The sequence below is a fragment of the Giraffa tippelskirchi genome, chromosome 4 (genome assembly GCF_054371585.1).
Source record: "Giraffa tippelskirchi isolate mGirTip1 chromosome 4, T2T-mGirTip1v1.2.pri, whole genome shotgun sequence".
In the NCBI taxonomy this organism is placed as follows: Eukaryota; Metazoa; Chordata; class Mammalia; order Artiodactyla; family Giraffidae; genus Giraffa; species Giraffa tippelskirchi.
Window position 1 is genome coordinate 194,624,427 of NC_137278.1, and position 12,187 is coordinate 194,636,613.

Consider the following 12,187-nt stretch of genomic DNA (forward strand, 5'->3'; position numbering starts at 1 on the left):
TGGAGAGATTATCTTTATATTTATTTTGTTTAAAATTCTGGGATAAATTGTCCTTTGCTTCATTAAAGAACTCTATTGGTTTATGCTCAGGGAATATGTGCTGTTCCCTGGACTTCCAGGAAAAGATCTGTGTTTTGTATTTACATAAGCAGCTCTTGATTTCATCAAATCATGTCATTTATTTTGATTTTTTTTCTAAAAGATGTTTAAAGTGCTGATTAACAACCACAACTAATGTAGTGTCAATATTCTATATTTTAGGCCCTTCGAAAATTTGAGCAAGTGGATGGAAGTGATTTGTAATTGATTTTTTTATACTGGAAGTAGTTAATATGTTACAAAAATAAATAGTTAGATGTTTACTTTCACTACCCATCAGGTAAAATAAAACCAGGGATTCTGGAACAAGAACAGAGTTGAAGGAATCAAGGACTCAGACTCCCATTCTTTCCTGGTCCTCTCTACACCATGAGGGGACATCAGCTGCCTAATCCAGTCTTGATTCTGCTTTTCTTGCTCCTTCCCAGAGATGCTTCAGCTACCTCCAAACCGTAAGCAACATTTCCAGAAAATTCTATTGCTCTCCTCTCTCCCATTCTGCTGTTTCTTGATGTCTGTCTTTTTGTTTATTTCCTAATTCTCTATGAAATTATCTGCTGTTAAAAAGCATTGAAAAATGACCACAGGTGGTAAAAGGTATACTCCAGTTCTAGAAAACTCAGAGACACAAGGTAATAATATTTGTGAACTATTTGTGAAACATTCACCTACCAAGATGATGGAATGCTACAATATTCACCAAATAAAAATATATAATACCTAACAAAAAAAAAAGATAAATTCTTTATTGGTTAATGAAAAAGGCTCAAGTGTCTTGTCTTGGCCATTGCAAAGTAACATAGTATCTGTGTCTCCTCCAAGTCATGGATTCCCAAGATGAATGAGACCTAAAGACAAGCCAGGATTTGTGTGTCAAGTCACTCAATCCTTCACCAAATCTTTAAAGGCTAGCATTAGATTTTGAGAACATACAGATCAACAAAATGTGGACTTGTGACCTCAGTACCTCATAGTACAAAAGAGAGAGAGAGAGAGAGATGGTGCACAGAGAATGAAATAAAATGCAAAAACAGAACCAGGATTCTGTGGGAATTGTTGTTCAGTCGCTAAGCTGTGTCCAACTCTGCGACCCCATAGACTGTAGCTGGCCAACGTCCTCTGTCCAAGGGGATTTCCAGGAAAGAATTCTGGAGTGGTTGCCATTTCCTCCTCCAGGGGATCTTCCTGGATCAGGGATCGAACCCTCATCTCCTGAGTCACTAGGGAAGCCCTCTGTGGGAGTACTGACAAATAATACCTAACTCCCCATCGGAACTGATATAAAGGAAGGGGCATCACCAAAGTCTACATAAGGAAGTTGTTTTTGAGTTGAGTCTTGTGATGCAAATAGAAGTTTTCCAGCTAGACCAGGACACTTCAGATAGATTGACAAGCATGAGCCACCAGAGCATCACAGAGTACAGTATGTTTGCTGCTGCTGCTGCTAAGTTGCTTCAGTCGTGTCCGACTCTGTGCGACCCCATAGACGGCAGCCCACCAGACTCCCCCGTCCCTGGGATTCTCCAGGCAAGAACACTGGAGTGGGTTGCCAGTTCCTTCTCCAATGCATGAAAGTGAAAAGTGAAAGTGAATTTGCTCAGTCGTGTCCGACTCTTAGCGACCCCATGAACTGTAGCCCACCAGGCTCCTCCGTCCATGGGATTTTCCAGGCAAGAGTACTGGAGTGGGGTGCCACTGCCTTCTCCACAGTATGTTTGGGCTTTTCTAAATGGTAGATAAACAGCTACAGAGGAATGATATTTTCTTCTGGGTGTATGTGGTAATACGTCTGATGATTAGCCTAGTTTGTCTTCTATCTGCAGAGAGTGGAAGAAAGAAAAGAGCTAAGGTTGCTTCTGAAACAGTATGGAAAATAGATTCAGTTCCCCTCTATGAATTGTGATCTCTTTAATGTTTCCTGGAACAAAGTGATTTGTGATACCATCATACGAAACCCAAGACCACACACAGACAGATTCTCTTACTGGTTTCAATGATAATTAATTGATTAATAATATTATTTGTTAATTAATTAAAAGTGTTTTGGGAGGACTGTTGACATGTAACTGAGAATTAAAATTGTAATATGTTAATGTGTACAACACACATATATATTGTGAAAGGATTTTCCCCATTGAGCTAACTAATCTATCACATAGATTAATCTAATGATTTATCGAGCACATCTATCTCTCAGCTATCTACTTTTGAGGGAAAGGTAAGAACATTTAATTTCTGATCTCTGAGCAAATTTCAGTTATATAATACAGTGTTATCAGCCATAGTCACCGTGTTAGATATTATATCTTCAGCTCTTATCACCTCATAAATGAAAGTTTATGCCCTTTTACCAACCTATTCCTGTTTCCCTCTACCTCCCAGCCACTGGAAAGCACTTTTCTACTCTATGCTTCTAAGCATGACTTTTTTTAAAAAAAAGATTCCACATGTAAGTGATACCAGGCATAATTGTCTTTCTCTGGTTTATTTCACCTAGCATTGTGCCCTCAAGGGCCATCTATGTTGTCACGAAGGGCAGGATTTCCTTCCTTTTTTAAGGTTGAATAATATTCGTGTGTGTGTGTGATCACATTTTCTTGGTTCATTGAAAATTTCTAATTTAGAAAATTACCTCTACCAAAATATATAACAACTCATGGAGTGCTTATCCATAGCTTACGAATAAGTTTGCTAATGTTGTAACGGTGACTATTTCCACAATACTGGAGTAATGTATGGGTGTTTAACTTGGTAGGGGGTTTCTGAGTTTCTAAGGTCTCTGGATTGACCTTTGAAGAATATACTCCTTGCCACTCCTGCTGAAATCTAACTCGGTTCTGTGACTGATGAAGAGAGCAAAGATTATCTAGAAAACAACCACAATAACCTCTCCACGGCTGACCCAGACCCCTCTTCTCCACAGGCAGTACCTGGTGCTAATGCCATCACAGCTGTACGCTGGTGTCCCTGAGAAGGTCTGTGTCCTGCTGGATCACCTGAATGAGACAGTGGCACTGACAGTAACTCTGGAATATGAGGTGCAGAGAAGGAATCTCCTCACAAACCTGGAGGCGAAAAACTCCTTCTACTGCAGCTCCTTCACGGTCAGCATTCCTCCTTGGGGGAAGGGAAATTATTATAGAGAGAGCACATTAGTTGATGCCTTGGGTTCTGACCCCCAACAATTAAAAAACCTCAGCTTGGTGCTCCGTGATGACCTTGATGGGTGGGATAGGGGTGGGAGGGAGGCTCAAGAGGGAGGGGATATATGTATACATATAGGTGATTAACTTTGTTGTCCAGCAGAAGCTAGCACAGCATCATCAAGCAATTATACTCCAATAAAAAATAAAATACAAAAAAGAAAACTGAGGAGTACAGAATGAATTTCAAATAAGTCTAAAGATAAAAGTTCTACTGAATATACTTTCATAGTATTTACAAACAGAACTGGTGGAATATACAAAAGATAATAATGGTTATAGGAAGGATTTTGTTTGCTCTTAAAGCAAACTTTGAAGGTAAATAATGTTCAGGCCTTTATAGATATAAACACGTAGATTCATAAAGTTTAGTGACTTATCTAAGATCTCCCAGGTGGTTGATAGTTAATGTACTGTCCTTGTAACCTTTTACTAACTTAAAGTATTAAATAGTTAATCATACCAGCTTACTACCAATGATAATATACAGTGCTGCTTTTGACCGTTAGAAAATAAATTTTAAAAATTATTTTAATACTACCATATTACTGTCAAAATGAGAAATTGTTATTGCCTTCATTGTCATGACTGGTTGAAGAATTATTTCATTTTTATTGCAATGACTTTTCTCCTTTAATCAAATCAATAAATTGCTCCTTTCATGTTACACAATCATATTAATCTCTAAAGCAGGGGACATTCCATTTGGCCCTGAAAAAATGAAAGCGAAAGTATCTGTTTCTCAGTCTATTCCAACGGACTCTTTGTGACCCAGTGGTCTGTAGCCCACCAGGCTCCTCTGTCCATGGAATTCTCCAGGCAAGATCTTGGAGTGGGTAGCCATTCCCTACTCCAGGGGATCTTCCTGACCCAGGGATCAAACCTAGGTCTCCTGCATTGCAAGTGGATTCTTTACCATCTGAACCACCAAGGAAGCCTAGCCCTTACTAATTCCCATGGGACTAACCAGAGAAATGAGAAAGTCACAAAGGCTGAGACATTCAGAAGTGGATCTGGGCAGATTCTTTAGCTCATTTCTGTTTTGCAGATTCCGGAGTCAAGTCCCTCAGCGTTCATAACTGTGCAGGTGCAAGGGCCAACCCAGAACTTCACAAAGAGGAAGCCGATGTCCGTTACAAAAGCAGAAAGCCTAGTCTTTGTCCAGACAGACAAACCCATCTACAAGCCAGGACAAACAGGTATAAGGAACCAAACAAGCAAAGGCAATCTGAAAGGTTGGAGGTGTGGTTCTCTGTTACTTTTGGAAATCCTGGCACATTGTTATTTGTGTTATCATCCTGAATTTCCATTGGTGTCTTTCAAGAGAAAAATCTTTGTGTTTCAGTGAAATTCCGCATTGTCTCTGTGGATATCAACTTTCACCCTTTGAATGAAACGGTGAGTCTCATAACAATGGCTATTTTGTTGTTGTTCAGTCGCCAAGTTGTGTCTGACTCTTTGTAGCCCCATGAACTGCAGTACACTGGCTTCCCTGTCCTGCACTAACTCCCAGAGTTTGCTCAAGTTCATGTCCATTGAGTAAGTGATGCTATCTAACCATTTCCTACTCTGTCGCCCTCTTCTCCTTTGCCTTCCATCTTCCCCAGCAGTAAGACTGGCAGGAAAAAAGGCCAAAATGTAAAACCTGTTGTTTGGAAAACCTGAGACCAATATGAGATACTTAAATCTACCACAGAAAGTTCTCCAAACAATATGGCTACTGGAGGATAAGAGAGATAAGTTCATCAACTACATTCTTAAAGTGAAAGTGAAGTTGCTCAGTCGTATCCGACTCTGTGACCCTATGGACTGTAGCCTACCAGGCTCCTCAGTCCATGGAATTTTCCAGGCAAGAGTACTGGAGTGGGTTGCCATTTCCTTCTCCAGGGGATCTTCCTGACCCAGGGATCGAACCCGGGGCTCCCGCATTGCAGGAAGATGCTTTACCGTCTGAGCCACCTGTTGAAATTATCTCCTTAAAGACTCAATTATTCTAAATGGACAAAAGAAAATAAGTGCATTTGATATCTCTCTTAAGAAAAATGGAGAATTTCTCACAGATAAAAGTCAACTGCAAAATAAAACTCATTATTTGGACCTTTTTACATAAGTCTAGGTTACATTATTTCATAAAAGGAAATCATGATTTCCTTTGTTTGTTCTTTAAGAATGTTTTTTTCTTCTCTTTTTTTAAAAAAAAATTATTTATTGTTGGCTGTGCTGGGTCTTTGTTGCTGCTCAGACTTTTCTCTAGTTGTGGAGAGCGGGGGCTACTCTCTAGCCGCAGTGCACGCACGGGCTTCTCATTGCAGTGGCTTCTCTTGTTGCAGAGCACAGGCTCTAAGGTTCATGGGCTCAGTAGTTATGGTTCCCAGGCTCTAGAGCACAGACTCAATAGTTGGTGCACACAGGTTTAGTTGCCTCACAGCATGTGGGATCTTCCTAAATCAGGGATCGAAACTGTCGCCTGCATTGGCAGGTGGATTCTTTACCACTGAGCCACCAGGGAAGCCCCCGTGATTTCTTCAGAGACTATGTCCCAGACCAAACATACGAAGTGTTATGACTCAAACAGGGCCACATTTCCTCATCCAGACAAGAACTGAATAGGCTCACTTCCTTCTGGTCCAAATACTGTTTTAATGCTGGTGTCACAGTTTTGTCTTTCTATACTCTGTCTCACACTCACGCTATTTGTTTTCTTTTCAGTTCCCGGTGGTTTATATCGAGGTAGGTAATATCTCGTGTCTCTCACTTGGGATGAGGACTCTCTGTGAGTTATATTAACTTGCCTCTTTCCACTTTCTCCTTCCCCACTGACACTTCTCCAAAACTAAACAAACACTGTTTTCCCTGTCTCTCATAAATCCTGGGGAGAGTGGGTAAGATGTCAACGAAGGCACAAAATACCCTGATATGATGCAATGTAGTGGCTCTTCCAATATTTCTGACCGAGATGGGTATGCATAATCACAAAAAGAGGTACTATCACCTGTCATATCTCAGCTGGGCAAGTTGCCCTTTTCGCAGTCTAGAATTCCTAGAAACCTTTGCTAATACATCTGGTGCCAATTTACCAACCAGCCAATTAGCCTACTTCCCATGTCATCGTCCCTGAAAAGCTGTCCTTCTACTCAAAACTATATATTTCAATTGCTTCAATATACTTGTGATGCTTTTACTTATAGAACCCCAAAAGGAACCGGATTTTCCAATGGCCCAATCTCAAATTGCAAGGGGGACTCAGTCAGCTCTATTTCCCACTCGCAGTGGAGCCCGCACTGGGTACCTACAAGGTGGTACTGCAGAAGGAGCGTGGGGGAAAAATAGAGCACTCTTTTGAAGTGGATGAATACGGTAAGAATTCCACACATGTCAAAGACATTTATGACATTAAAGAATGCAAGATTGGATCATTTTTACATGTAGTGACAAGCAAAAATCTAGCATATAACAATCGAAGAGTAGCAAGAATTTTTATTTATCTAAATATTAGCCAAACATTTCATGCACTATCTCATTTAATCCTTACAATAGCCCTCTGCGGCAGATACTATACCATATCTCTATTTTACAAATGAGTATATTGATACTAGAGAAGTTAAAATTTTACCAAAATCACAGAGCCAAGAAGCAAAAGAGATTTTAACAGTTCCAACTGACCCTATTCAAACATAAATTTTTAACCAATATATTGTGTTATCTACATGCATCTCTTGATCTATATCTTATAACAGGATGTATTTTCTGGGATTACATGCTTGCTGTCTGTAACCTACATGTAATCTATGCTAATAATAGTACTTAGACATTGAAACCATCTTATTAGTTATCAGTTATGTGGAATTTCTAATGTAAGTTAAATGCATCATGCTGTGGATAAGGAGTTGTTGTTGTTCTATTGCTAAGTCATGTCTGACTCCTTGTAACCCCAAGGACTGCAGCATGCCAGCTTCCCTGTTCTTCACTATCTCCTGGAGCTCACTCAAATTCATGTCCATTGAGTCAGTCATGCCATCCAACTATCTCACCCTGTGCCCCCTCTTATCCTCCTGTCCTCAATCTTTCCCAGCATCACAGCCTTTTCCAATGAGTCAGCTCTTCACATCAGGTAGACAAAGCATTGCAGTTTCAGCTTCAGCATCAATCCTTCCAATGAATATTCAGGGTTGATTTCTTTTAGGACTGACTGATTTGATCTCCTTGCTGTCCAAGGGACTCTCAAGAGTCTTCTCTAACACCACAGTTCGAAAGCATCAGTGCTTCGGCGCTCAGCCTTCTTTATGGTCCAACACTCAAACCCATACGTGACTACTGGAAAAACCATAGCTTTGACCATACAGACCTTTGTCAGCAAAGTGATGTCTCTGCTTTTTAATATACTGTCTAGGTTTATCATAGCTTTTCTTCCAAGGAGCAAGCAGCTTTTAATTTCATGGCTACAGTCACCATCTGAAGTGATTTAGGAACCCAAGAATATAAAATCTGCCACTACTTCCACTTTTTCTCCATCTGTTTGACATGAATAGGAGACTTATCACAAAAACAGGATTCTCCAGTCTCACAAGAACTGCCATGAGAATTATAGAACAGGGATTAATTAAAGGAATGACTAACCTTATATACAACTGTGTGGGAGAGGCTGGAAAAGTCAGAGTCCAGTTACTGGATCAGAGGAAACGACTAACCAGGCCTCCTGAAGCAAGGATGAGGATGTACAGATCAGAACTTACAAGGGCACATTCAGATTCCAGAGTGGACCACTGAGGGAAACTGGTAGAATAATCAGGAGAATGTTAGCTCTCCCTCCTCCCACTTTGGTATTTCTATAACCAGGTGTTTGGTGGTGGGCCAAGGGTCTCTATGAGTCAGCACGGTTAGAAGTTGGGAAGAAGAGCTAGAACAGACGGGGAAAAAAATAAGGACAAACTGAAAGTTTCTAGCCCCTCTGCACCTGTGACCATGTCTAATCATGGCGACCTTCAGAGACTAATGGAGCTGTTTCCCTCCCACCTTTGAAATCTTGGACAAATTCTGAGGAGAGTCTAGGAACAATAATACCAGCCTAAGTTACCATAGTGCTAAGTGCCCATGGGTATGAATGGCATCTCTTTTTGCCAATAGTTACCTGCTGCTCCTTAACTGTAATTGAAATCACTTCATGCGACTCTTTGTTACAAGATTCTGTAATAGAATCATTACTAATACTCTTGCAAGACTTTATGCCTGCTCTCACATTTGTGTTTTTTTTTCTTTTATTGACAACAGTTTTGCCCAAATTTGAGGTCCAAGTGAAAATGCCCAAGAAGATTAGTTTCCTCGAGGATGAATTTGAGGTTTCCGTCTGCAGCTTGTGAGTTACATTTTTTCATCTCGTTTCTATTTCCTTACCCTGTTTGTATCGCACATAACAATTACTGACCTTCCAAGTATTTTAATTAAAGAAGGAACGAGTCTCTCCAACTTGTCTGAGCTTAGACCAAGGAGCAGGGGTGATAGCATGCAACATGCTTACTACTGTTGGTAAAATTATTAACTGAGCATTTAAAATGTGTCAGGCAATGTTTAAAGTGCCTTGCACTTATTTGCATTTTTGTTCTTACGCTAACCTTGTGAGATGAGGATAATAATTCTCATTTTACAAATGAGGAAACTATAACATATAAAGAATAAACTAACTTGTTCAAGTTCCTACAGATAATAAATGGCAGATAATAAATGGCAGATTGGAATTTAAATCCAACAGTCTGGCTCCAGACCCTGAACCTTTCTCCATAATTCTATATTGCCTTGGCAAGTAACAATACATATAGCTGCATGAAGCATTTCTATATCCCAGACACTGGGCTAAAGTGAACCCAAACCATCTAACTCTGGAGCCCATGCTCATAGCTTCCATGTTATTCCATGTCTTATTATCTCCAATTTTGTACTGTTCCCAATTTTTTAAACTCTGGGAAGCTAGAAAGAAGCTAAGCAGACCCTCTATCTTAAATGCTGGATACATTAATATAGAATTAAAAATGCATGTTTTTTAACTTTTTTGCAAAGTAGAAATAGAGATACAGACATAGAGAACAAATGTAGGGACACCAAAAAGGGAAAGGGGTGTGGGATGAATTGGGAGATTGGGGTTGACATGTACACACTACTGATACTATGCATAAAATAGGTAACAAATGAGAACATACGGTATAGTGCAAGGAACTCTACTCACTGCTCTGTGGTGACCTAAATGGTAAGGAAAAAAAGAGGGGATATATGTTTCTGTACAGCTGACTCACTTTGTTGTACAGCAGAAACTAACACAATATTGTAAAACAACTATTCTCTGGTTTAATAAAATGAAATTTTAAAAAAGAAATAAACAAAATGCATGCTATTTATTTCTTCCCTGATTGCCTTTGGGCAATAGTCCCCTCCAGTTACACCAAGGAGGTTGGTTTTACTGTTTGCTTTTAAAAACATGAAAAGCATATTTTTTCTCCTTCTCACCAGCTCTGATGCTTTACATTTTTTCATCAGGGAGAAAGCCTTTTGCTTCAGATTTAAAGATAAGATTCAATGAAGTGACTAAAGTTAGTAAATAATTTATTACTTTATCAGCACTCATAGAAATTTGAGGGGGAGGAGACACTAAAAAGAGGAAGCTTGGGGTTTCTGAGACCAAACTTCACTTACTTCACAGTTTGGACAGGTCTCAAACCTAAGCATGCATCAGAATCTATGGAGGTGCTTAATTCAAATGTAGATTCTTTGGCCCCACCTCTAAATCTGAGGAAGGATTCGGTACTCTGAATCTCACTGCACGTCTCAGGGAATGTCCATGGAGGTGGTCCAGAAAGCATACTTTAAGAAACAATAGACTGAGTTCAAGCCTTAGTCTGTTCAGGCTATCATAACAAAATACAACAGACTGAGGAGCTTATTAACAACAGAAATGTATTGTTCACAGTTCTGTTGTTGTTCTATCACTCAGTCATGTCCGATTCTTTGCGACCCCATGGACTGCAGCACGCCAGACTTCCCTGTCCTTCACCATCTCCCGGAGCTTGCTCAAACTTATGTCCATTGAGTCAGTGATGCCATCCAACCACCTCGTCCTCTGTCGCCCCCTTCTCCTCCTGTTCACAGTCCCAGAGGCTGGGAAATCCAAAATCAAGGTGCCTGCGTGGTCATATTCTCGTGAAGGTCCTCTTTCTGGTTCAGAGCATCTTCTTGTGTCCTCACATGGAAGAAGGGACAAGAGATCTCTCTGGAGCCTCTTTTATGAAGGCACTCACCCATTCATGAGAACTTCACCCTCCTCCCAAAGCCCTCACCTCCTAAACTATCATCCTTAAGGGTTTAGAATTTCAACATATGAATTTCAAGGTGACATAAATATTCAGGCCATACATCACATCCTTCCATCAGATTTGGCAGAATCCAACTATCATGATACAGCTCATTTGTAATATTTTTGTTCTGTACCTAGTGCCTTCCCATTTAATTCCTCACTTATCCTCTTAAAACATATATAAGTTAGGCAGGACTTAAAATACACTCTTGGGACTTCCCTGATGGTCCAGTGGCTAAAAATTTGCCTTCCAAGGCAGGGGGTGCAGATTCAGTCCCTGGTTAGGGAGATAAGATACCCCATGCTTTGCTGCCAAAAAACCAAACATAAAACAGAGGCAATCTTGTAACAAATTCAGGAAATATTTTTTTTTTAAATCCACAACAACAACAAAAATCTTAAAAAATAAAACCAGCAAACAAGCAAAAGAAATACACTCTCTATGTTTCCCTAATTTTTTCCCTAAAACAATTTTGGAGATGTTGACAGAGCTAGAATCATAACCTAGATAATATGACAGCAAAGGAAGAAGGAATAGGCAGTTTTATAGTCAAACCCCAACTGAGAGGAAGGCAAGATCTGAGAAAAACCACATTGTTACTTTTCCATTTGGAGGTGTTTCAAAAAAACAATTCAGTACTCATAAGTATTTTCTTTTAGAGGTGTAAATAAGACAGTTTCAGAATAAGTACTTCTAAAGTGCTAATGCTATGAAAGGAAATGCAATTGCTGTAGATGAGTAAGATGAATGGATCAAATCATGTGTAGGAAATGTGAGTTATTTATGTTAAATATCTTTTTGTATGACCACTTTATCGTTACAGATACACATATGGAAAGCCTGTCCGTGGCCTGGTGACGATTAATGTATGCAGAAAATATTTACAATACGGCTCTGCCTGCCATGGAAAATATCCACAAAGTATCTGTGAACAATTCAGTCAGCAGGTATATGGAAACCACTCTCCCCAGGACACTAATACCAGATCTTGCTTTCTTGTGACTGATTATACAATAAAGAACACAATACAAAGCGACATAATACAATGCAATATGAGAGTAGTGTTAGAGTTAGTCACCTAGGAAAACTGTGGAATAAGGGATATATTTTAAGATTGCCTGGCAATAATCAGAACCCACTTGAAGACAGGGCTCATGGATTTATAATAGTATTTATTTAGCCAGTTTTGCAATTTCCATCTGACAGCAATCAAAATGCCAGGTGCCCGGGCATAAAAGGATGTGGAAGTTGCCAAAGTTGGCTTTAATCAAACAGAAAGCAGAAGAAATATACAGCAAATGTTAAGAATTGGGCCAGTGGGAGACTCAAATGACACTATGGAATCTAACCTGCATGTGGGAATCTATGAGATCAGCATCAGGTTGAAGAGAGGGGGGACAAGTGCAAAGATGGACGGGAGTCCTCGATTACATCAGAGAAGATGTAAGGGAAACAGCAGCAGGACATGTTGTATTCAGCAATGAAATGTATGAATTGCTGATTTCGGAGGAAGAGTACACAAAAGGTCAAGGTGAGGCAGTGTGA

The 12,187-nt window shown here is 39.8% G+C and overlaps 1 protein-coding gene across 1 annotated transcript in view; it reads left to right on the plus strand.

Moving 5' to 3' along the window:
• The first annotated feature begins 468 nt into the window (after nucleotides 1-468).
• Nucleotides 469-12,187, plus strand: part of LOC145545719 (pregnancy zone protein-like) — a 48,909-nt gene continuing 37,190 nt past the window's right edge. The window contains exons 1-8 of the mRNA XM_081590524.1: nucleotides 469-551; nucleotides 3,023-3,203; nucleotides 4,351-4,501; nucleotides 4,648-4,700; nucleotides 6,012-6,032; nucleotides 6,491-6,659; nucleotides 8,571-8,655; nucleotides 11,466-11,589. Of these exons, the coding sequence (XP_081446650.1) occupies nucleotides 469-551; nucleotides 3,023-3,203; nucleotides 4,351-4,501; nucleotides 4,648-4,700; nucleotides 6,012-6,032; nucleotides 6,491-6,659; nucleotides 8,571-8,655; nucleotides 11,466-11,589 (867 nt within the window). The remainder of the gene's footprint in view (nucleotides 552-3,022; nucleotides 3,204-4,350; nucleotides 4,502-4,647; nucleotides 4,701-6,011; nucleotides 6,033-6,490; nucleotides 6,660-8,570; nucleotides 8,656-11,465; nucleotides 11,590-12,187) is intronic.